This window comes from Giraffa tippelskirchi, chromosome 8 (assembly GCF_054371585.1).
Source record: "Giraffa tippelskirchi isolate mGirTip1 chromosome 8, T2T-mGirTip1v1.2.pri, whole genome shotgun sequence".
Lineage (NCBI taxonomy): Eukaryota > Metazoa > Chordata > Mammalia > Artiodactyla > Giraffidae > Giraffa > Giraffa tippelskirchi.
The window spans coordinates 103,054,915-103,077,736 of NC_137282.1; the positions used below are offsets into that span (position 1 = coordinate 103,054,915).

General features: G+C 39.7%; 1 protein-coding gene across 50 annotated transcripts in view; it reads left to right on the plus strand.

The window, feature by feature from the left end:
• RNF180 (ring finger protein 180) overlaps positions 1 to 22,822 on the plus strand; it is a 256,780-nt gene that overhangs the window by 48,566 nt on the left and 185,392 nt on the right. For 47 of the 50 annotated variants that reach the window (XR_014061727.1, XR_014061731.1, XR_014061724.1 and 44 more), the window contains 2 exons: positions 19,165 to 19,260; positions 20,861 to 21,820. Coding sequence is in view for 34 of the 50 variants with exons in the window: in XM_081518267.1 (XP_081374393.1) it covers positions 19,165 to 19,260; positions 20,861 to 21,820 (1,056 nt within the window). In the remaining 16 variants the exon portion in view is untranslated. Of the gene's footprint in view, positions 1 to 18,336; positions 18,487 to 19,164; positions 19,261 to 20,860; positions 21,821 to 22,822 lie in introns of all 50 variants that reach the window. The other 3 variants (XR_014061732.1, XM_081518278.1, XM_081518279.1) reach the window with 1 other exon arrangement.

Consider the following 22,822-nt stretch of genomic DNA (forward strand, 5'->3'; position numbering starts at 1 on the left):
GTTTCATTCTTTTACAAGTGGTTGACCAGTTTTCCCAGCACCACTTGTTAAAGAGGTTGTCTTTTCTCCATTGTATATTCTTGCCTCCTTTGTCGAAGATAAGGTGTCCATAAGTGCGTGGGTTTATCTCTGGGCTTTCTATTTTGTTCCATTGATCTATATTTCTATCTTTGTGCCAGTACCATACTGTCTTGATGACTGTGGCTTTGTAGTAGAGTCTGAAGTCAGGCAGGTTGATTCCTCCAGTTCCATTCTTCTTCCTCAAGATTGCTTTGGCTATTCGAGGTTTCTTATATTTCCATACAAATTGTGAGATGATTTGTTCTAGTTCTGTGAAAAATACCATTGGTAGCTTGATAGGGATTGCATTGAATCTGTAGATTGCTTTGGGTAGAATACTCATTTTCACTATATTAATTCTTCCAATCCATGAACACGGTATATTTCTCCATCTGTTTGTGTCCTCTTTGATTTCTTTCATCAGTGTTTTATAGTTTTCTATATATAAGTCTTTTGTTTCTTTAGGTAGATATATTCCTAAGTATTTTATTCTTTTTGATGCAATGGTGAATGGTATTGTTTCCTTAATTTCTCTTTCTGTTTTCTCATTATTGGAGTATAGGAATGCAAGGGATTTCTGTGTGTTAATTTTATATCCTGCAACTTTACTATATTCATTGATCAACTCTAGTAATTTTCTAGTAGAGTCTTTAGGGTTTTCTATGTAGAGGATCATGTCATCTGCAAACAGTGAGAGTTTTACTTCTTCTTTTCCTATCTGTATTCCTTTTATTTCTTTTTCAGCTCTGATTGCTGTGGCCAAAACTTCCAAAACTATGTTGAATAGTAGTGGTGAAAGTGGGCATCCTTGCCTTGTTCCTGACTTTAGGGGAAATGCTTTCAATTTTTCACCATTGAGGATAATGTTTGCTGTGGGTTTGTCATATATAGCTTTTATTATGTTGAGATATGTTCCTTCTATTCCTGCTTTCTGGAGGGTTTTAATCATAAATGGATGCTGAATTTTGTCAAAGGCTTTTTCTGCATCTATTGAGATAACCATATGGTTTTTTTCTTTCAATTTGTTAATGTGGTGTATTACATTGATTGATTTGCGGATGTTAAAAAAACCTTGCATTCCTGGGATAAAGCCCACTTGGTCATGATGTATGATCTTTTTAATATGATGTTGGATTCTGTTTGCTAGAATTTTATTAAGGATTTTTGCATCTATGTTCATCAGTGATATTGGCCTGTAGTTTTCCTTTTTTGTGACATCTTTGTCTAGTTTTGGAATTAGGGTGATGGTGGCCTCATAGAATGAGTTTGGAAGTTTACCATCTTCTGCAATTTTCTGGAAGAGTTTGAGCAGGATAGGTGTTAGCTCTTCTCTAAATTTTTGGTAGAATTCCGCTGTGAAGCCGTCTGGTCCTGGGCTTTTGTTTGCTGGAAGTTTTCTGATTACACTTTCGATTTCCGTGCTTGTGATGGGTCTGTTAAGATCTTCTATTTCTTCCTGGTTCAGTTTTGGAAAGTTATACTTTTCTAAGAATTTGTCCATTTCTTCCAAGTTGTCCATTTTATTGGCATATAGCTGTTGGTAGTAGTCTCTTATGATCCTTTGTATTTCTGTGGAATCTGTTGTGATCTCTCCATTTTCATTTCTAATTTTGTTGATCTGATTCTTCTCCCTTTGTTTCTTGATGAGTCTGGCTAATGGCTTATCAATTTTGTTTATCTTCTCGAAAAACCAGCTTTTAGTTTTGTTGATTTTTGCTATGGTCTCTTTTGTTTCTTTTGCATTTATTTCTGCCCTAATTTTTAAGATTTCTTTCCTTCTACTGACCCTGGGGTTTTTCATTTCTTCCTTCTCTAGTTGCTTTAGGTGTAGAGTTAGTTGATTTATTTGATTTTTTTCTTGTTTCTTGAGGTACGCCTGTATTGCTATGAACCTTCCCCTTAGTATTGCTTTTACAGTGTCCCATAGGTTTTGGGTTGTTGTGTTTTCATTTTCATTCGTTTCTATGCATAATTTTATTTCTTTTTTGATTTCTTCTGTGATTTGTTGGTTATTCAGAAGCGTGTTGTTTAGCCTCCATATGTTGGAATTTTTAATAGTTTTTTTCCTGTAATTGAGGTCTAATCTTACTGCATTGTGGTCAGAGAAGATGGCTGGGATGATTTCAATTTTTTTGAATTTACCAAGGCTAGATTTATGGCCCAGGATGTGATCTATCCTGGAGAAAGTTCCATGTGCACTTGAGAAAAAGGTAAAATTGATTGTTTTGGGGTGGAAACTCCTGTAAATATCAATTAAATCTAATTTGTCTATTGTATCATTTAAAGTTTGTGTTTCCTTGTTAATTTTCTGTTTAGTTGATCTATCCATATGCGTGAGTGGAGTATTAAAGTCTCCCACTATTATTGTGTTATTGTTAATTTCCCCTTTCATACTTGTTAGTATTTGCCTTATATATTGTGGTGCTCCTATGTTGGGTGCATATATATTTATGATTGTTACGTCTTCTTCTTGAATTGATCCTTTGATCTTTATGTAGTGTCCTTCTTTGTCCCTTTTCACATCCTTTATTTTAAAGTCTATTTTATCTGAAATGAGTATTGCGACTCCTGCTTTCTTTTGATCTCCGTTTGCATGGAATATGTTTTTCCATCCTTTCACTTTCAGCCTGTGTGTGTCCCTAGTTTTGAGGTGGGTCTCTTGTAGACAGCATATATAGGGGTCTTGTTTTTGTATCCATTCAGCAACCCTTTGCCTTTTGGTTGGGGCATTCAACCCATTTACATTTAAGGTAATTATTGATAAGTATGATCCCGTTGCCATTTACTTTGTTGTTTTGAGTTCGTGTTGAAACATCCTTTCTGTGTTTCCTGTTTAGAGAAGATCCTTTAGCATTTGCTGGAGAGCTGGTTTGGTGGTGCTGAATTCCCTCAGCTCTTGCTTGTCTGTAAAGCTTTTGAATTCTCCTTCATATCTGAATGAGATCCTTGCTGGGTACAGTAATCTGGGTTGTAGATTATTCTCTTTCATTACTTTAAGTATGTCCTGCCATTCCCTTCTAGCCTGAAGGGTTTCTATTGAAAGATCAGCTGTTATCCTTATGGGGATCCCCTTGTGTGTTATTTGTTGTTTTTCCCTTGCTGCTTTTAATATTTGTTCTTTGTGTTTGATCTTTGTTAATTTGATTAATATGTGTCTTGGGGTGTTTCGCCTTGGGTTTATCCTGTTTGGAACTCTCTGGGTTTCTTGGACTTCTGTGACTATTTCTTTCCTCAATTTAGGGAAATTCTCAACTATTATCTCCTCGAGTATTTTTTCATGGCCTTTCCTTTTATCTTCTTCTTCTGGGACTCCTATGATTCGAATGTTGGGGCGTTTCATATTGTCCCAGAGGTCCCGGAGGTTTTCCTCATTTCTTTTGATTCTTTTTTCTTTTTTCCTCTCTGCTTCGTTTATTTCCATCATTCTATCTTCTACCTCACTTATCCTATCTTCTGCCTCCGTTATTCTACTGTTGGTTCCCTCCAGAGTGTCTTTTATCTCCTTTATTTCATTATTCATTCTATATTGATTCCTTTTTATTTCTTCTAAGTCCTTGATAAACATTTCTTGCATCTTCTCAATCTTTGTCTCCAGGCTATTTATCTGTAACTCCATTTTGCTTTCAAGATTTTGGATCATTTTTATTATCCTTATTCTAAATTCTTTTTCGGATAGATTCCCTATCTCCTCCTCTTTTGTTTGGCTTTGTGGGCATTTCTCATTTTCCTTTACTTGCTGAGTATTTCTCTGCCTTTTCATCTTGTTTAGATTGCTGTGTTAGACGTGGCCCTTCTGTATTCTGGTAGTATGAAGTTCCTCTTTGTTGTGGAGGTTCCTCACTGCGGTTGGGGTTGGACAGGTGGCTTGTCAAGGTTTCCTGGTTGGGGGAGCTTGTGTCGGTGTTCTGGTGGGTGGAGCTGGATTTCTGCTCTCTTGAGTGTAATGGAGTGACCAGTATTAATTTTTGAGATGTCTATGGATTTGGTGTGCCTCTGGGCAGCCTGTATATTGATGCTCAGGTCTATGTTCCTGCGTTGCTGGAGAATTTGCGTGGTATGTCTTGCTCTGGAACTTATTATCTCTTGGGTGGAGCTTGGTTTCAGTGAATTTATGGAGGCTATTGGACGGTCTCTTATTAATTAATGTTTCCCCTGGCTTTCAGTCTTATTCTTGCAGTAGCCTCAAGACTTCTCCTTCCATACAGCCTCAATAATAAAACTTTTAGGTTAATGGTGAAAAGATTCTCCACAGTGAGGGATACCCAGAAAGGTTCACTGAGTTACATGGAGAGATGAGGTGGGGGGGGGGGTGGGTTGTAGTGACCAGGAGGGGAAGAGGGGAATTCAAATGTGGAGAGAGCAATCTAGCCAGTAAGCACTTCCCTCTGTGCTTTCCACAGTTTGGAACCCTCAGAGTGATTCACAGAGATACATAGAGAGGGGGGAGGAAGGTAACAGAGGTGAGCATGAGTAGAAAGGGAGGAATTAAGAGGGGAGAGAGAGATCTGGGCAGTATGCTGTTCCTGAAGTGTTCTCCGGTACCCAGAACACCCTCAGAGATTCACAGAATTGGGTTGAGAAGAGAAGGAGGAGGGTGGGAGATAGAGGTTCCCTGGGGGAGAAGAAAGAGCATCAATAGGGGGAGAGAGTGATCAGGCCAGTGATCACACTCCTGAGTAAAAATGGGTCCTAAAGATTGGGTTCTTAAATGTACAAAGTTGATATCAAATATGTAAAACACAGATTAAAAATCTAGAGTAGAGGTTAGACTCTTATAAAACTTACAATCTAAAAAAAAAAAAAAAAAAAAAAAAAAAGAAAAAAGGGAACAGTGTAAAAAGAAAAAAAAACAGTAAAACAGTAAAAAAAGAAACAGTAAAAAAATGTAGAACAGGAAAAAAACATTAAAAAAAAAAAAACACAAAAGGTATAAGATATATGTATGTAGTTTGCTTCAAAAATAGGGTTTTTTTTTTTTTTTTTGCAAGTTAATAGTGGGTTATGAAAATGAAAGTTAAAGGTGTAATAGAGGGCTTGAAGAAAAAGGAAAGAAGAGAAAAAAAATTTTTTTTTTTAATTAAAAAAAAAAAAAATTAAAAAAATTAAAAAAAATAATAATAGTAAAAAATATATATATCCCGGACTTTCTCTGGAGCTGTTGTGAGCAGTGTGGGATCTGCTCAGTTTTAGATAGATCCTTATTCCTGCTTATACTTTTCAAGATCTGTAGGTCCTTTTTAATGCAGTCGGTATTAGCTACAGGGATCTTAATCTGTTGGCCTGTCCCTTCCAAAGCACTTCCCTCTGTTTATTTGGCTTCTGTTTGGAGATCTCTTCAGTATCTAATTTCCGCCCTGCAACAAAGCGGTGGAGGTGATCTCTTTAGGTTCGCTTGTTCAATCGTGCTGTGGGGAGGAAGGAACACTGCAATTCTGGCGTGTGTGTGGTAAGCTCGCAGTGTCTCGGCCGCACTGGGTTCGCCCCCGCTCACGGCGTGTGTGCTTTCCCCGTCTACCCTGCTCAGGCTTCAGGTTACTCGGCCGGGGAGCGGGCCCTGAGCTGCGTGCACTTCCCAGGACTAAGCCGCTCAGGTTCAGGCTCCCGGTTACTCCACAAAGGCGCAGACTCGATTTTGCCCGCGGCTTATGCCGTTCCCGGTCGGAGCTGCCCAGGCGGCCAGGAGTTTGGCGAGGGCGCTGTCCCCTGTTGGGGCGGTGCGGCTTATCACCTCCCTGGTCCCCGCCTCGGTTTACGGGCGCGCCCGGCTCCGGTGTGCTTTGTGTCGGTTCTGGGGAGCTGGTCTCTGGCTGCGACCCTCCCGGCTGCTGTCGACCCTCCGGGATCTCAGGCAGTCTTTGCTTAAAAAACTGGGAGCCTGTTTGCAGTTTGGTAGGGGGTGCCCTCTCTGGAGCCGAGTTTGCCCCTTTCCGGCTCTGGCGGGCCCCGCCTGCCCGCTGTGTCCGGCGGGGGATGGCGCGGTCCGCAGCCGGCTAGCTCTCCTCTGGTATCGCTCAGTCCTTTGTTCTGTGAGCGGGCCGGCAGTGCCTTAGAGTTGGGCTTTTCGCGGGATAGTTCTCTCTCTCGCTGTCCCACAGTTTAGGTTACTATCTCACGTTAGCTCCCTCAGATTGCCCTCGGGGCACTCGGGCCCGGTCCTTACCCTAGGCAATGCCGCCCGCTCCTCTCCGTTCAGCCCCCACTTGCTGGTGGCGGATGATGCGAGCGTCTGGGGTTCTTTGCTGGGAGTTGCTTTAGGCACGTAATCTGTCGATTTTATTTATTTTTTCCTCCCAGTTACGTTGCCCTCCGAGATAAAAAATCCTCCCCCACACCCGCCGGTGAGAGGGTTTCCTGGTGCTTGGAAATTCCTCCTCTTTTACGACTCCCTCCCCGGGACGGGTCTCCGTCCCTAACTCTTTTGTCTCTCTTTTTATCTTTTATAATTTCTCCTACCTCTTTTGAAGATAATGCGCAGTTTTTGTGAAAGCCTGACGTCCTCAGCCAGCCTTCAGAAGTAGTTTTGTGAAGTTTGGTCAGCGTTCAGATGTTCTTTCGATAAATTTGTGGAGGAGAGAGTGGTCTCCCCGTCCTATTCCTCCGCCATCTTCTGCTCTCCCCTCCTCTTCCTTTTCTAAACCCAGCTTGGACATCTGGAAGTTCTTGGTTCGCAAAATGCTGAAGCCTAGCAGGCAAGATTTTAAATATGATCTTACTAGCATGGGAGATGAGTGTAGTTGTCCGATGGTTAGCACATTCTTTAGTATTACCCTTCTTGTGAGTTGGGATGAGGATTGACCTTTTCCAGTCCTGTGGCCATTGCTGAGTCTTCCAGATTTGCTGACATATTGAATGCAACACCTTAATGGCATCATCATTTTGGGTTTGGAATAGTTCTGCTAGAATACCATTGCACCCACTAGCTTTATTAATAGCAGTTCTTCCTAAGGCCCACTTAACTTTGATCTCCAGAATGTGTGTCTCTGGGTGACTGACCACACCATCGTTGTGATCGGGTTCATTATACATTATCACATACAACTTTTTTTGTACGGTTCTTCCGTGTATTCTGTACATCTCTTCTTGATCTCTTCAGGGTCTACTATATCTCTACCGTTTCTGTTCTTTTTGTGCCCATTTTGGGCAAAATATTTCCTTGATATCTCCAGTTTTCCTGAAGAGATCTCTAGTCTTTCCCTTTCTGTTGTTTTCTTCTAGTTTTATGCACTCTCCATTGAAAAAGGCCTTCTTGTCTCTCCATGCTGCTCTTTGGAACTCTGCATTTAGTTGGATATACCTTTCCCTTTCTCCCTTGCTTTTCACTTCTCTTCTCTCTTCAGCTATTTGTAAAGCCACCTCAGATAACCACTTTGCCTTCTTGCTTTTCTTTTTCTTCGTGAAGGTTTTGTTTGCTGCCTCCTTTACAATATTACAGACCTCCATCCGTAGTTCTTCAGGCACAATGTTAACTAGATCTAATCCCTTGAATCTGTTCGTTGCCTCCACCGTGTGTTCATAGGGGATTTGATGTAAGTCATACCTGTCTGGCCTAGTGGTTTTCTCTGCTTTCTTTAGTTTAAGCCTGAATTTTGCTATAAGAAGCTGATGATCTGAGCCACAGTCAGCTCCAGGTCTTGTTTTTGCTGACTGAATACAGCTTCTCCATCTTTGGCCACAAAGAATGTTATCAATTTGATTTTGGTATTGGCCATTTGGTTATATCCATATGTAAAGTTGTCTCTTGTCTTGTTGAAAAAGGGTATTTGCTATGACCAATGCATTCTCTTGGCAGAACTCAGTTAGCTTTTGTCCGACTTCATTTTGTTCTCCAAGGCCAAACTTGGGTGTTACTCCAGGTATCTCTTGACTTCCTACTTTTGCATTCCAATCCCCAATGATGAATAGAACATCTTTTTTTGGTGTTAGTTCTAGGAGGTCTTCTAGGTCTTCATAGAACTAATCAACCTCAGCTTCTTTGGCGTCAGTGGTAGGGGCACAGACTTGAATTACTGTGATGTTTTGAATGGCTTGCCTTGGAAATGAACTGAGATCATTCTGTCATTTTTGAGGTTACGCTCAAGTACTGCATTTCAGACTCCTTTGTTGATTATGAGGGCTACTCCATTTCTTCTATGGGATTCTTGCCCACAGTAGTAGATATAATGGTCATCTGAATTAAATTTGCCCATTCCTGTTCATTTTAGTTCACTGATTCCTAAGATGTCGATGTTTGTTTTTACCATCTCCTGCTTGACCTCGTCCAATTTACCTTGATTCATGGACCTAAGATTCCAGGTTCCTATGCATTACTGTTCTTTGCAGTATCAGATTTTACTTTCATCACCAGACACATTCACAACTGAGTGTCATCGTGGATGAACCATCTCTGTATCCCTGGAATAAATCCCACTTGATCATGGTGAACCATTTTATATCTTGTTGAATTTGGTTTGCTGATATTTCATTGATCATTTTTGCATCCATGTTTGTCAGAGATGTTCAGGGATTTTTTTTTTATTGGTGTCTTTGGTTTTGATATCAGAGTAATTCTGGCCTCATAAAGTGAATTTGGAAGTGTTCCCTCCTGTTCAGTATTTTGGAATAGTTTGAGAAGGATAGGTATTAAGTCTCCCTTAAACTTTTTGGTAGAACTCCCCTGTGAAGCTGTTATGTCCTGGACTTTGGGTTTTGGGGAGTTTTTTGATTACTGATTCAATTTTAATATTTGTAATTTGTCTGTTATATTTTGTATTTGTTTTTTGCTCAATCTTAGTTGATTGTACATTTCTAGAAATTTATCCATTCTATGTTGTCCAGTTTGTTAGAATATACTTGTTTATAGTATTGTCTTATGATTGTGTTTTTCTGATACTGGTTGTAATTTCTCCTTTTTAATCTCTAATTTTGTGTACTTAGGCCCTCTCTCTCTTTTCCCTGCTGAGTATGGCTAAACGTTTGTCAATTTTATCTTTTAAAACTAGCCCTTAGTTTAATTGACCTTTTCTATTTTTTGGCCTCAATTTTTTTATTTTCACTCTAACATGTATTATTTTATTATGAGTTTGTCCACTTCCTTTTTAAGTTCTGTCTGAATGGCTTGCCTTGGAAATGAACTGAGATCATTCTGTCATTTTTGAGGTTGCACCCAAGTACTGCATTCAGGTATTTTGAAGTTCTGCTATTAGGTATGTATGTATTTACATTTGTTATATCTTCCTGATGAACTGATTCCTTTCTAATTATGAAAACTTTATTTTTTATCCTTGATAATTTCATTGCCCTGAAATCTACTTTGATACTAGTATATTAACTCTAGCTTTCCTTTGACTTACTTTTTCATGATAAAGGTTTTTATCCTTTAAATTTCAAACCTATGTTTGCCTTTGTGTTAAAATGAATTTCTTGTATATGATATATTGTTTGGTTTTGTTGGTCTTCCCTGGTGGCTCAGTTGGTAAAGATTCTGCCTGCAATGAGGGAGACCTGGGTTCATTCCCTGGGTCGGGAAGATCCCTTGGAGAAGGAAATGGCAGCCCACTTCAATATTCTTGCCTAGAGGATCCCATAGACAGAGGAGCCTGGTGGGCTACAGTCCATGGGGTCACAAAGAGTCAGACACGACTGAGTGACTAACACTTGGTCTTTGTCATCCAGTCTAATATCCTTTGATTTGTAATTGGAGTATTTAGACCATTAGATTTAATGTGAGTATTAACATGTTTGAGCTTAAATGTAATATGTTATTTATTCTTTGTCTCATGTTCTATCGGAGAAGGAAATGGCAACCCACTCCAGTATTCTTGCCTGGAGAATCCCAGGGACAGAGGAGCCTGGTGGACTGCCGTCTATGGGGTCACACAGAGTCGGACATGACTGAAGCGACTTAGCATGCATGTATGCATGCATTGGAGAAGGAAATGGCAACCCACTCCAGTATTCTTGCCTGGTGAATCCCAGGGACAGAGGAGCCTGGTGGGCTGCCGTCTGTGGGGTCGCACAGAGTCAGACATGACTGACGCGACGCAGCAGCAGCAGCAGCAGCATGTTCTATCATCTGTTTACTTTTACTGCATTTTTAGCTTAATGAAGTTATTTACAGGATTTCTTTATGTCTTCTGTTGACTTTTTGTGTGGAGTGTGAAAGTCGCTCAGTCATGTCCGACTCTGCGACCCCATGGACTGTCCATGGAATTTTGCAGGCCAGAATACTGGAGTGGGTAGCCGTTCCTTTCTCCAGGGGATCTTCCCAAGCCAGGGATTGAACCCAGGTCTTCTGCACTGCAGGCAGATTCTTTACTGGCTGAGCCACCAGGGAAGCCCAAGAATACTGGAGTGAGTAGCCTATCCCTTCTCCCCTGGGGATCTTCCCGACCCAGGAATCGAACCAGGGTCTCCCACATTGCAGGCAGATTCTTTACCAATTGAGCTATTATTTGGGGTGCTTTCATTCCTTAGTGGGTGATCTTTTGGCTTACAGCATATACCCTTAGTTTATCACCATCTTCCTTTAAATTGTATTACGCCACATTATGTATAGAGTGAGAGTCTTACTATGCTTTCATTCCTCATGTCCTAGTCTTTGTATTGTTTTCATACACTTTATTTTTGCATTTAAAACTCCACAGGATATTTTTAATGATATGCTTTAAAAAGTAAGTTTTCTTTACGGAAAACTAAAAAAAATAAGTAAAATTTGCATTTGCCAACATATTTGCCATTTGAGGATCACTACTCAATTGTGTTGATCCAGATTTTGTATGATGAAATTTTTCTTGTACTTCAAGAACATGTTGTTTATCACAAGTTTACTGGTGATAAAATTCTTTCTGGATTTGTTCCTATGAAAACAAAGGACTCCTTTGGGCTTCTCTGGTGGCTCAAATGGTGGAGAGTCTGCATGCAATGCAGGAGACCCAGATTCTATCCCTGGGTCAGGAAGATCCCCTGGAGAAGGAGATGGCAACCCACTCCAGTACTCTTGCCTGGAAAATCCTATGGACAGAGGAGCCTGGCAGGTTATAGTCCATGGGGTCGCAAAGAGTCAGACACGACTGAGCAACTAACATAACACTTCACTTGTCCTATGAAAAAGTCTTCATTTCACCTTCATTTAAAACATGTTATATACGGTAAAATTACTCTTTGGGATACAGTTGCCTAGATTTTGACAAATGAACAGGGTTGAATATGCATAACTTCAGTTAAGATACAGAGCAATTACATTATCCCCTAAATTCTCTCACGCTCCCCTGCATGTTGTTCCTTCAGTCCCTCAGTCATGTCTGACTCTTTGCAGCCTCATGGACTACAACATGCCAAGCTTCCCTGTCCTTCACCGTTTCCTGGAGTTTGTTCAAACTCATGTCCATCGAGTCGGTGATGGCCATCCAACCATCTCACCTTCTGTCGTCCCCTTGTCCTCCTGCCTTCCATCTTTCCCAGAATCAGGGTATTTTCTAATGAGTCAGCTCTTCGCATAAGGTGGCCAAAGTATTGGAGCTTCAGCTTCAGCATCAGTTCTTCCAATGAATATTCAGGATTGATTTGCTTTAGGATACTGGTTTGATCTCCTTGCAGTCCAAGGGACTGTCAAGAGTCTTCTGCAACACCACAGTTCAAAACCATAATTCATCATCACTCAGCCTTCTTTATGGTCCAACTCTCACATCCGTACATGACTACTGGAAAAACCATAGCTTTTACTATGTGGACCTTTGTTGGCAAAGTAACATCTATGCTTTTTAATATGCTGTGTAGGTTGGTCATAGCTTTTCTTCTAAGGAGCAAGCATCTTTTATTTTCATGGCTGTAGTCACCATCTGCAGTGATTTTGGAGCCCCCCGAAATAAAATCTGTCACTGTTTCCATTGTTTCCCATCTATTTGCCATGAAGTGATGGGACTGGATGCCATGATCTTCATTTTTTGAATGTTGAGTTTTAAGCCAGCTTTTTTACTCTCCTCTTTCACTTTCATCAAGAGGCTCTTTAGTTCCTCTTCCCTTTCTGCCATAAGGGGGGTGTCGTCTGCATATCTGAGGTTATTGATATTTCTCCTGACAATCTTGATTCCAGCTTGTACTTCATCCAGCCTGGCATTTTGCATGATGTACTTTGCATACAAGTTAAATAATCAGGGTGAAAATATACAGCATTGACGTACTCCTTTCCCAGTTTGGAACCACCTTAGCTTGTGAAATGAGTGCAATTCTGCGGTAGTTTGAACATTCTCTGGCATTGCCTTTCTTTGGGAGTGGAATGAAAACTGACCTTTTCCAGTCCTGTGGCCACTGCTGAGTTTTCCAAATTTGTTGGCATATTGAGTGCAGCACTTTCACAGCATCATCATCTAGGATTTGAAATAAGTCAGCTGGAATTCCATCACCTTCACCAACTTTGTTCATAGTGGTGCTTCCTAAGGCCTATTTGACTTCACATTCCAGGATATCTGGCTCTAGGTGAGTGATCACACCATCGTGGTTATCTGGGTCGTTAAGATCTTTTTTGTATAGTTCTTCTGTGTATTCTGTACCCTCTTCTTAATATCTTCTGCTTCTGTTAGGTCCATAATGTTTCTGTCCTTTATTGTGCCCATTTTTGCATGAAATGTTAGTCCCTTAGTATCTCTAATTTTCTTGAAGAGATCTCTAGTTTTTCCCATTGTATTGTTTTTGTCTATTTCCTTGCATTGATTATTCAGGAAGGCTTTCTTATCTCTCCTTGCTATTCTTTGGCACTCTGGTTTCAGAAGGGTTTATCTTTCCTTTTCTCCTTTGCCTTTTGCTTCTCTTCTTTTCTCAGCTATTTGTAAGGCCTCCTCAGACAACGATTTTGCCTTTTTGCATTTCTTTTTCTTGCTGATGGTTTTGTTCACCGCCTCTTGTACAATGTTCGGAAATTCTGTGTGTAGTTCTTCGGGCCCTCTATCAGCTCTAATCCCTTGAATCTATTTGTCACTTCCACTGTATAATCATAAGCGATTTGATTTAGGTGACACGTGATTGTGGTTTCCTCCTTTATTCAGCCTTTTCATCCCTACTCCCAAACCTGACAGTTGCTGATCTCTTCTCTATCCCCATAGTTTTATTATGCTGGCTCACCTTGAAGAGGGAGAACAACTTCAATAAGCCTGTAACTTCTCTACCTTCCCCTGGATTCTCATTTGGCCTCCACCTCCTGGGTCAGATAAGTGTATTAACATATTTGTCTCTGTGATGAAGGGTTCTAGTTTCTCTATTATATACCCAGACTATCAAGATCAGAGACAAACTGACGTGAGTTTCAATTCAATTCATCCTTACCAGTACCATCTTTTCCTTGCTCTTCCCTAATTTACATCCACCTTGCTTGCCTGACAGCCTCAGTCTTAGCAGGCACTGTGTCCCTGGGTCATAGAGGTTTGCCCATCTCGGTGCTCCTGTCCCTTTCAGTTATAGGTCTGGGTCCAGCCTTGTATTCCTGCCACTCTCTCAGGAGTAGAGGATTTTGTATCAGTGCTCCAAAGGTCATAATGTGTATTGTCCTTCCCCTAGTAACTTAAGGCTTTTGTTTGGTTGGAGAGACAAGGAGAAAAGATCTGGATAGAGTTTTATGCCTGACACACAAATAGTGGCAGCTATTCCTCTCCACCCAGGCCTGCACCTTGTTGGATTTTTGATTGGATACCAAAGACTGTAAATTTCATTTTGTAGAGTGTTATATTTTGTTTCATTCCTTTAAAGGATTTTATGTTTCGTTCTCCCTAATAGTTGTTTGTAGGTAAGTTTGATAATTTAGAAACTTATTTTTAGGTTCTTTAGGGTGCGTTTAGAGTAGTCCTTATTCTAAGGCTTATTTTGCCCCACTTTTAGGGAATGACCCTTTGGGTCACTACTGAATGCCTCATTATTCAATGAGTCCTTTTCCATCAGACTGGTTGGAACATAATGATTCCTGGCCCTGCGTGAGCTCTTGAAAGTGTTTGGCTTATAGCCTCTATGATTGTTCTTTCCCCTGTAGGTGTTCTTAGCACAGTCTCCTGGAGTTTTACTCTAAGCATGACCATATTAGAATTTGATCAAAGACTCAAGGGGAAACCATATACAAGTTTCTGAGGCTTTTTTCTTCTTATTTCTCTTGGATACTGTGCCCTACAAATTTTAGTTTGCCTTTACCTCTAAAAAATCTGGTTCCTATTTCCTCAACTCAGAAAGCTGACCAGACTCTGTTGGGGTTCCTTCAATTGTCTCCAGAATAAAAGTCCATATGACTGTAGGCTCTATTAATTTATTTCTCTCAGAAGTCACTATTTCGCTGCCTGTTGTCCCACTGACTGAAAATAGTTGTTTGTTACATTTTGTTTGGTTTTCTAGTTGTTTGTTGCAGGAAGCTAATTCTAAACTCCTGTTCCTTTATGGCCCTAAGTGGAATTCCAAAAATTATTGTTTTATTCTTTCTCCTGTTTGCAGGATACTTATTTTCTCTTGATGCTTACTTTTGTCGCTGAATTTCAGCAATTTTATTAAGAGCCATAGTTTCCCCTGTGTTTACACTATTTAAGAATCCTTGAGCTTCTTTGATCTATAGGCCTTTGGAAAATTCAGCCATAATTTATCCTATTGTCCTGTCTTCTCTCCATTTACACAGGTTGCTGTTGTTTTTCAGTTGCTAAGTTGAGCCTAACTCTGCAACTCCGTGGATCACAGCATGCCAGGTTCCTCTGTTCTCCACTAGAATTCATGTCCATTGAGTCAGTGATGCTGTCTAACCATCTCATCCTCTGCCACTCTCTTCTCCTTTTGTCTTCAATCTTTCCAAGCATCAGAGTCTTTTCCAGTGATTCAGCTCTCTGCATCAGGTGGCCAAAGTATTGACGCTTCAGCTTCAGCATCAGTCCTTCCAATGAATATTCAGGATTGATTTCCTTTAGGACTGACTGGTTTGATCTTGCAGTCCAGGGGACTCTCAAGAGTCTTTACTAGCACCATAATTTGAAAGCGTAAGTTCTTTCGCACTCAGCCTTTTTGGTCCAACTCTCACATCCATACATGACTACTGGAAAAACCATAGCTTTGACTATATCATTTTTGTCAGCAAAGTGATGTCTCTGCCTTTTTATGTTTTTTTTTTTTTTTTTTTTTAATGTCTTTGCTTTTTAATACACTGTTTAGGTTTGTCATAGCTTTCCTTCCAAGGAGCAAGTGTCTTTGTTTTTTTCCCTTTTGTTATTTTTTTTGCCAGGCCCAGGGCCCCTGACTTCTGGACAAAGTCCATGGTAGGCTGTGGCGGGGGGGAGGGAAGCACAGGTTGGCATCGTTACTCACTCGTTTCAAACCACAGGCCAGCAGAGGTGTTTCAGGATTCACACTTCAGTTCATCATGACGCTGACAAGTTTCTACTTTCTAATTGCTTGAGAAAAAAACTCTCCAAAGTGCTGACGTGTGCCTGGGCCCACCCCCCACTTTCCTGGCCCCTCGCCACAGATGCTCACTTGCGGGGCACACAGCCAGCATGGGCACCCCAGGCCCCCTGCCCCCACCAGGACAGGGCTGCTCCGCCATGGGACCTTGGAAGGCAGGACAGTGGTGGAGACAGGACAGGCTCCACCCTAACCCCATGGCCTACCCTCAGCCTTTTTCCTCTTGTGAACAGTGGGCCGACAGCACCTAGGGCTGTCCCGAGGATCCCCAGACTTGGCTGGGAGGCAGGGTGCTCCAGGGCTTCTGTCAGCCACCCTGTCATCATGGTCAGGTCAGGAACAAGCATCTTTTAATTTCATGGCTGCAGTCACTGTCCACAGTTGATTTTAGAGCCCACAAAAATAAAATCTGTCTCTGCTTCCATTTTTCCCCTTTCTATTTGCCATGAAGTGATGAGACCAGATTCCATGCTCTTAGTTTTTTTTAATGTTGAGTTTCAAGCCAGCGTTTTCAGTCTCTTCTTTCACCCTCATCAAGAGGCTCTTTAGTTCCTCTTTGCTTTCTGCCATTAGAGTGCTACCATCTGTATATCTGAGGCTTGATATTTCTCCCAGCAATCCCTCCACTCTTCCCAAGAAGCATATTGGACACCTTCTGACCTGGGGGGCTCATCTTGCAGTGTCATATCTTTCTGCCTTTTCATACTGTTAATAGGGTTCTTGAGGCAAGAATACTGGAGTGGGTTGCTGTTTCCTCCTTCAATGGACCATGTTTTGTCAGAACTCTTTGCTATGACCTGTTAGCCTTGGGTGGCCCTGCATGGCATGGCTCATTGAGTTACTCAAGTCCCTTTGCCACAACAAGGCTGTGATCCATGAAGGGGCATTTACATTTATGTTATACTATTTGATGTTTCTCGTAAGTCACTTCAATTTTGCTCATTTTTTTTCTTCTTTTTTCTTCCTATGCTAGATTTTTTTTCATCATTTTTACTTCTATATGTTCATGTTCACTGATATTTTCTTCTGCAGTATCAATTTGCTAATAAGTGAAAATTTTAATTTCAGAGGTTTTTTCTCTAGGTAAACCATTCATTTAGTATTAAGGTAATTTATCTTCTCGTTATACTCATGAAAATACCTGTCATAGCTGGTTTAAAGTTTGTCTGTTTATTCAATCTTCTCCACTTTGGCGGGGATTTTTTTTTAATTTATTTTTTAATTGAAGGATAAGCGCTTTAGAGAATTGTGTTGGTTTCTGCCAAACGTCAGCATGATTTTTCTACCAAACATCAACATGATGGAAGGTGGGGGATATTTCCATTGAACAATTTCTCTCCTGATTGTGGGTCACATTTTTTTTTTTTTGGTACACAATCAGTAATTTCTCTTGTAGGTACAACATTTTGATTTAACATTACTGAGTGTCTGGATATTTTTCTTCCTTTAAAGAATGTTTTAGCAGACATACGAGTTATTTGTGATTGAATTTCATTCTTTGGAGGCTTATATTCAACTGTATTAGGATCACTTTTTAGTAGCCTTTACTCTTGGGCTAATTTAGCTCTACTTTTAAGACAGAACTCTTCTGGATTCTCTCCTAAATACTCCATATATTCCTTGAGATCCTTCTACTCTGGCTGCTTGGAACTTGAACATCTTCCCAGCTTTGCTGTGAGCCCTGTGTGAATAGTTATGCTTACAGCTCACTGGAAGATGTCTTTTCCAGGGTAAATTTTCTTTATCTGATTGTCTGATAGCTCATCCTACATACCTCCATAATGGTATTCAACCAAAAATTTAGAGGAATTACTATACAGATTTCTGGAACTTTTTTTCTAATTACAGACCTCTCCTTGCTGGTACAACCTCCTGTAAATTCTAGCTGTTTAGCCTTTATAGCCTCTGATCTTTGTCTTAAATCAGCAAGGCTGCCATACACTAATTGAGTTCCTCCTCCCTACACCAAGGTTCTGAAAGTTCCCTGAGGCAGAAATCCAGGGTTATTTTTAGGCTAACCTCATTTATTTGACTTCTCTGAGAGATCACAGCCCTGTGCTTTTTTTTTTCTTCTTTGGTCTAATGTTTTAAAACAATTCTTTAATATATTTTGCCTAGTTTTATCAGTTGTAATGGTGAGAGCATGTCTAATATCACTTACTTCAGTATTGTCAGGACCAGAAGTAATCAATATATTTTATTTACATCAATTTAAAATAAAATTTTAATTATGTAAGTATAATTTATTTTCCCATTAAAACAATTATGGAAAAGTTAGTTTCCTTTTAGTAACTGTCCTAATCTTGAACTTCTTTCTTTCTTCAAACCATGTGATGTCAATTTGGTACACAGCCAGTAAAGTACCTTTTCTATTTATATACATATATTTCCATAGAAAAGTTATAATATTGATTTTTTAGGTTGTATATGCTTATAATATAATAATTCAGAGTATATTTACTTCTTTCTCACTTGCTTTAAAAAAACAGTGTGTATTAGAGATGTACCTTATTATGAAATCTATTTCACACTATATGTTGAGGTAGTTAACATATTAAATAATGTGATATTTTCATATGATAATATTTTCAGCCAGAATACAGATTGGTCATCAGTAGCTCATCTCCTGGACATATCGCAAATGCTTTCCATTTTTTTCCAGGCCTTTCCAGCCATACTTTTAGAAATGTCGCCCTATTTCTCTCTGTCCCAAGTACTGCTCTTGTCTGGAGACAGGCAGGCTTCAAATCCACCCCTAATAGTTCCCAGGGCCCTTATTGCTTCCATTTGTCACAGCTTTGGCATAGGCCATTCTTTGTGTTGTTCCCATCTGCTGTGTACTTGCCCTGTTCTTGTCAATCAACCCTATCTGTCATCTCATAGAATGAATTCTGCAGACCCAGAAGGAACCTGAGTCCGTTATCTAATGGAGTTTAACGGGAAAAGAAACAGAGACCCAGAGAAGTAAAGCAACCGTGCTAAGGTCACAGAGGTCACAGAGGTCACAGAGGAACTAAAGCACCAAACTGGGAAGTCAGTGTCTCAACTATAGATCACGTTTATTTCTGCAAATCTACTTCAAAAGGCCAAAATTGTCCCTGAAATTTTCGCCGTGCTTACACAGTTGAAACTTAGGGCCTTTTTAGCTCCCTGCACAATTACTCCTCTCCCCCAACCCTCTAAAACTTTTTTCTTCTCTCTTTTCTTTTGCTGTGCCACACCAGGATCTTAGTTCCCCAAACAGGGATCAAACCCAGGCCTTCAGCAGTGAAAGCGTGGAGCTCCCCTTTTAAACTTTTCTTGAGCATCTTGATGGTGAATATAGTAACTCCTTTATTCTGTTATTAGAATCAGAGATTGAAGGCTGGGGAAAGTTGTCATGAATAGTTTTTCTCACACAGAATAAAAGAGGGTGCCAAATTTGTCCATTCAGTGACTTTGTGCTCATGTTTTAATTTGATGATCTCAGTGAAGTAGAGGGATTTTTTTGTTTGTTTGTTTTTTGTCAATTTAAATGTGGCTATTCCATGGGGGGGAAAAAAAAACCTTTATAGATTTGTCTTGGCAATGGGAATAAGGAGAGAAGGGCAGTATGTATTTCCTTCCTACCTGAAAGTGAATTTATATTTTTGTATTTTACTTAAATATGAATTTTGTGAAATAAAATCTGAACTGTAGTCATGACTAATATCATGCATTTTGATATGACAGAATACAAATGATTCAGCTGATGATGAAAATATTTGTCATGTGTGGCACATGAATATAGAAGCTCTTCCAGAATGGATACACTGCCTGATACAAAAAGTAAGTTCCTTAGTTTCTGAGTAAATTTAGGAGTATACTACTTTCAGAATGTTTTTGTCCTCATTTTAGAGCTATTTTTCTTGGATGGATTGTATAAGGAAATATGAAAGGGTATGGAACTCTTGATGACGCTTTCTGCTTTCTTCATTATTACTGGAGTGCTCTGAGTACTTCTATAACAGACTTTGCACTTGAAAGTTTCCCTTCTTTGAATTCTCTTTCCACCACTACTTACTTGTTCCTTCATCTTCTTAGGTCTTTATTCTTAATTGAGGCATCACCTGGCCAATCTATCAACTGCCTCTCCCCACTATTACCACTCAACACTTCCTTTCTCCCTTCTCTACTTTATATACCTATCTATGTTTTACACACACATTTTACGAGATATGTAGAACTTGTAAATATGCTTAAGTATGTATGACATATATAAATTATTATGCACATACATACACATATGCACATACATATACATACAAACCTACATACACAAATGACTTACTGATCATGTTAATTACCTAGATTCTCTACTAGGATATAAACTCCATGAAGTCAGAAGTTTTTGTTTTGTTCATTATGTATTATATTCCCCAGTACCTAGAACAGTCCCTGTGAAGTGAATGAAATATTCTGTGGGTATTATTCATGTATGCACACACATGTAAAACAAACTTGAAAATTAATGATTCTTACTGGGACAATCAGAATGAAAAAACCACACTTTTAAGAATCCTTAATGAAATAGTATAAGAGCAAGAACTTGTTAAATGTGGCCTCATTATTTCTCCCAGTTCAAAACACCTAAGTATTAGAAAAGTATAGGTAATATGATTTGGGGAAAAATATAGTTGCTTTTCTCCACTGACTAGCTTACTTTTTTGGTTAAAAAATAACATTAGCTAGATATCACTTGCGTTCATTCTCACATTGTAGTGATTTCCTGGGAGAATGCCAGGGTACTGCTTATAAGTGTCCTGAACTTTGCAAAATGTATTAGCACATTTTAGACATTCCACTATTTCTGTTAAAAGATATTTTTAAGCTAGTTCATTATTTATTTGTAATCTGAAGAGAGAAAATGAACTAACTGATACATGCAACCAATATCTTCCAGTTGTATCTAAAAACGCAGGAAGAGCTTTATTCTGCTGTTTGGGTAAAGTTCCCTCCCACAGTGCTTGGTATGCAAGAAGTGTATCAAAACAGACACTTTTCTGTGAGATTTTACTTGCAAATTAAGCTCTGTAGACTGATTTGCTTCCTGGTTCCATAGTGTATTTTTCTTTTCATTAGTTCACACTGTATCCATATTCAGTTTATTGTCTAAAAGACTCTTTTAGAATCTTAGCAGTATTGTCTAGATGGGTGTGATGTGCAGTATGTTATCATTCTAGACCTTTGGAGCTTCTTATCTCTGTTTATTGGAAGGCTTGTTTCCATTTACTGTTCTGTCTACTAATCAGAAAACAGAAAGCTGGCCTTTTCTGTGGCATAGAAAACTTTCATGTGGTCAGCTTTAAAAAAAAAAAACAAAAACTCACATTCTCATTGGTTACTTTACAATGAAAGCATTGTTTTTATTTTCCTTTATTACCTGTAGGCCCAGTGGACAGTTGGAAAACTGAATTGCCCTTTCTGTGGGGCCCGTTTAGGGGGCTTTAATTTTGTCAGCACTCCAAAATGTTCCTGTGGCCAGCTTGCAGCTGTACATCTCTCCAAGAGCCGTACCGATTATCAGCCAACACGGTCAGGCCGACTAATGAGACCATCGCTGAAATACTTGTCACATCCTAGAGTTCAGTCAGGTTGTGACAAGGAAACTCTGCTGACAGGTGGCGCCTCCAAAAACAGAAATCACAGGTTTTTAAACATGGGCCCAAATAATAATGGTCCGGGAAGATTAACTGAAGCACTCTGCCTGGAGGTACGGTCAACATATTTCAAGATGAAGAACGAAAAACTACTCTTCAAAGCATCAGATCCAAAATATCAGCTTTTTGTTCCGCAGCTTGTGACCACCAGATGTGCTCCGAGAGCTTTTCATAGAAAATCACATAGTTTGGATCTGAGCATCAGTGAGAAACTGACTTTATTACCCACTTTATATGAAATCCATAGTAAGACTACTGTGTATCCTGGGCTCAATGAGACACAGCCTGTTGACCTTCCGAGCTTGCCTTTAGAATCGAATAAAAATAACTGTTCCTTTCAGATTTCATCCAGTTTTGATCCTAATATGCTGCTGCAAAGATTTTCAGTGGCTCCCCGTGAGACCCAGACACAAAGAGGAGGAGAATTTCAGCGTGGTCTAGAAGCTTCTGCCGTGTATTCTGGCCATGCTAGTCCTAACAGCCTGACTTTCCTGATGGACCTGCCTGCAGCTGGCAGGAGCACGCTGGAGCCTGCGGACCAGGAAGAGCACCTCTCTCCTCTGAACTTCCTGCACTCGGGCAGTTTTTCACTGGGTGCCATTAATCAGAGGCTCAGTAAGAGAGAGAAGAGCAAGCTGAAGAATCTGAGACGGAAGCAACGAAGGCATGAGAGGTGGCTGCAGAAGCAGGTAATTTTTAATCGAGTTTCCTAAAACCCTATATTATAAATGTCAGATGTTGAGGAGAGGAGCTACCTTTGAATACGTTTATTATAAAAACTAGTCTTAGATTTCTGAAATGACATTTCACCAAGTGTACTTAATAATCATATAGCTCTGTTATAACTGACAGGTATAATCATGTCTCTGTGCTTACATATATTTAGAAAATGCCCTTTTGTGAAATTTTCCCCAATTATGCAAATACTTCATAGGAACATTCCTCTCATGATATCGAGGCTAGGTTGTCATACACATTTGAAATATATTCAAGTTAGGATTGTTTTGCAGTGTTGATTTTTCAGGTTAAATTGAAACCAAGTTTCCCTGAGTCAATGCAGTATAGTGAGAAATTCACTCACTTTCATTACATTTAGTTTAAATGGATATTTTCAAGGAGCCTGGTTTAATTATGTGCCCATATGAGGCAGATATGGTTAACTGTGCTAAACTGTGAAAATTACCTAAAGGATAATTGACCGTGTAATTTTATGGGAGAGGATGCTTCTCTGTGGTTTGAACTCCTGTACCCATAATGATACATTCAGGGGTGGGGTGTGTGAAGGAAACCAGTGTTAAGTCCTTCAATTAAAGCCAGTGGATGAGGTGCTCATGAAAATTTGAAAGTTTGAGGAATGGCTTATTTCTATATAAACTGTTTTTGAAAATTGGCTTTATTATTTACTTGGTCATAATAGATTGCAGTCCTTATTAATTAGCATATTAAATATTAACAGTGTTCTCAGAGCTAAAATATAGAAAGCTATAACTTTACATAAGTGGTTCATTCTTAGTTAAGCAAACTCATTAGTGTTTATGACCTTAGTCATGGGCCAGATAAAATTACTGCATAAAGTGCTTCAATCAGGTTAAATGTTTTCATCTTTTGGTTAGATTGTTTATTATATTTTTGACTGGTTTCTGACAAAAGCAGTTTAGTTTGGTTTCATTGCAAGTAACGGTGTAATGTGG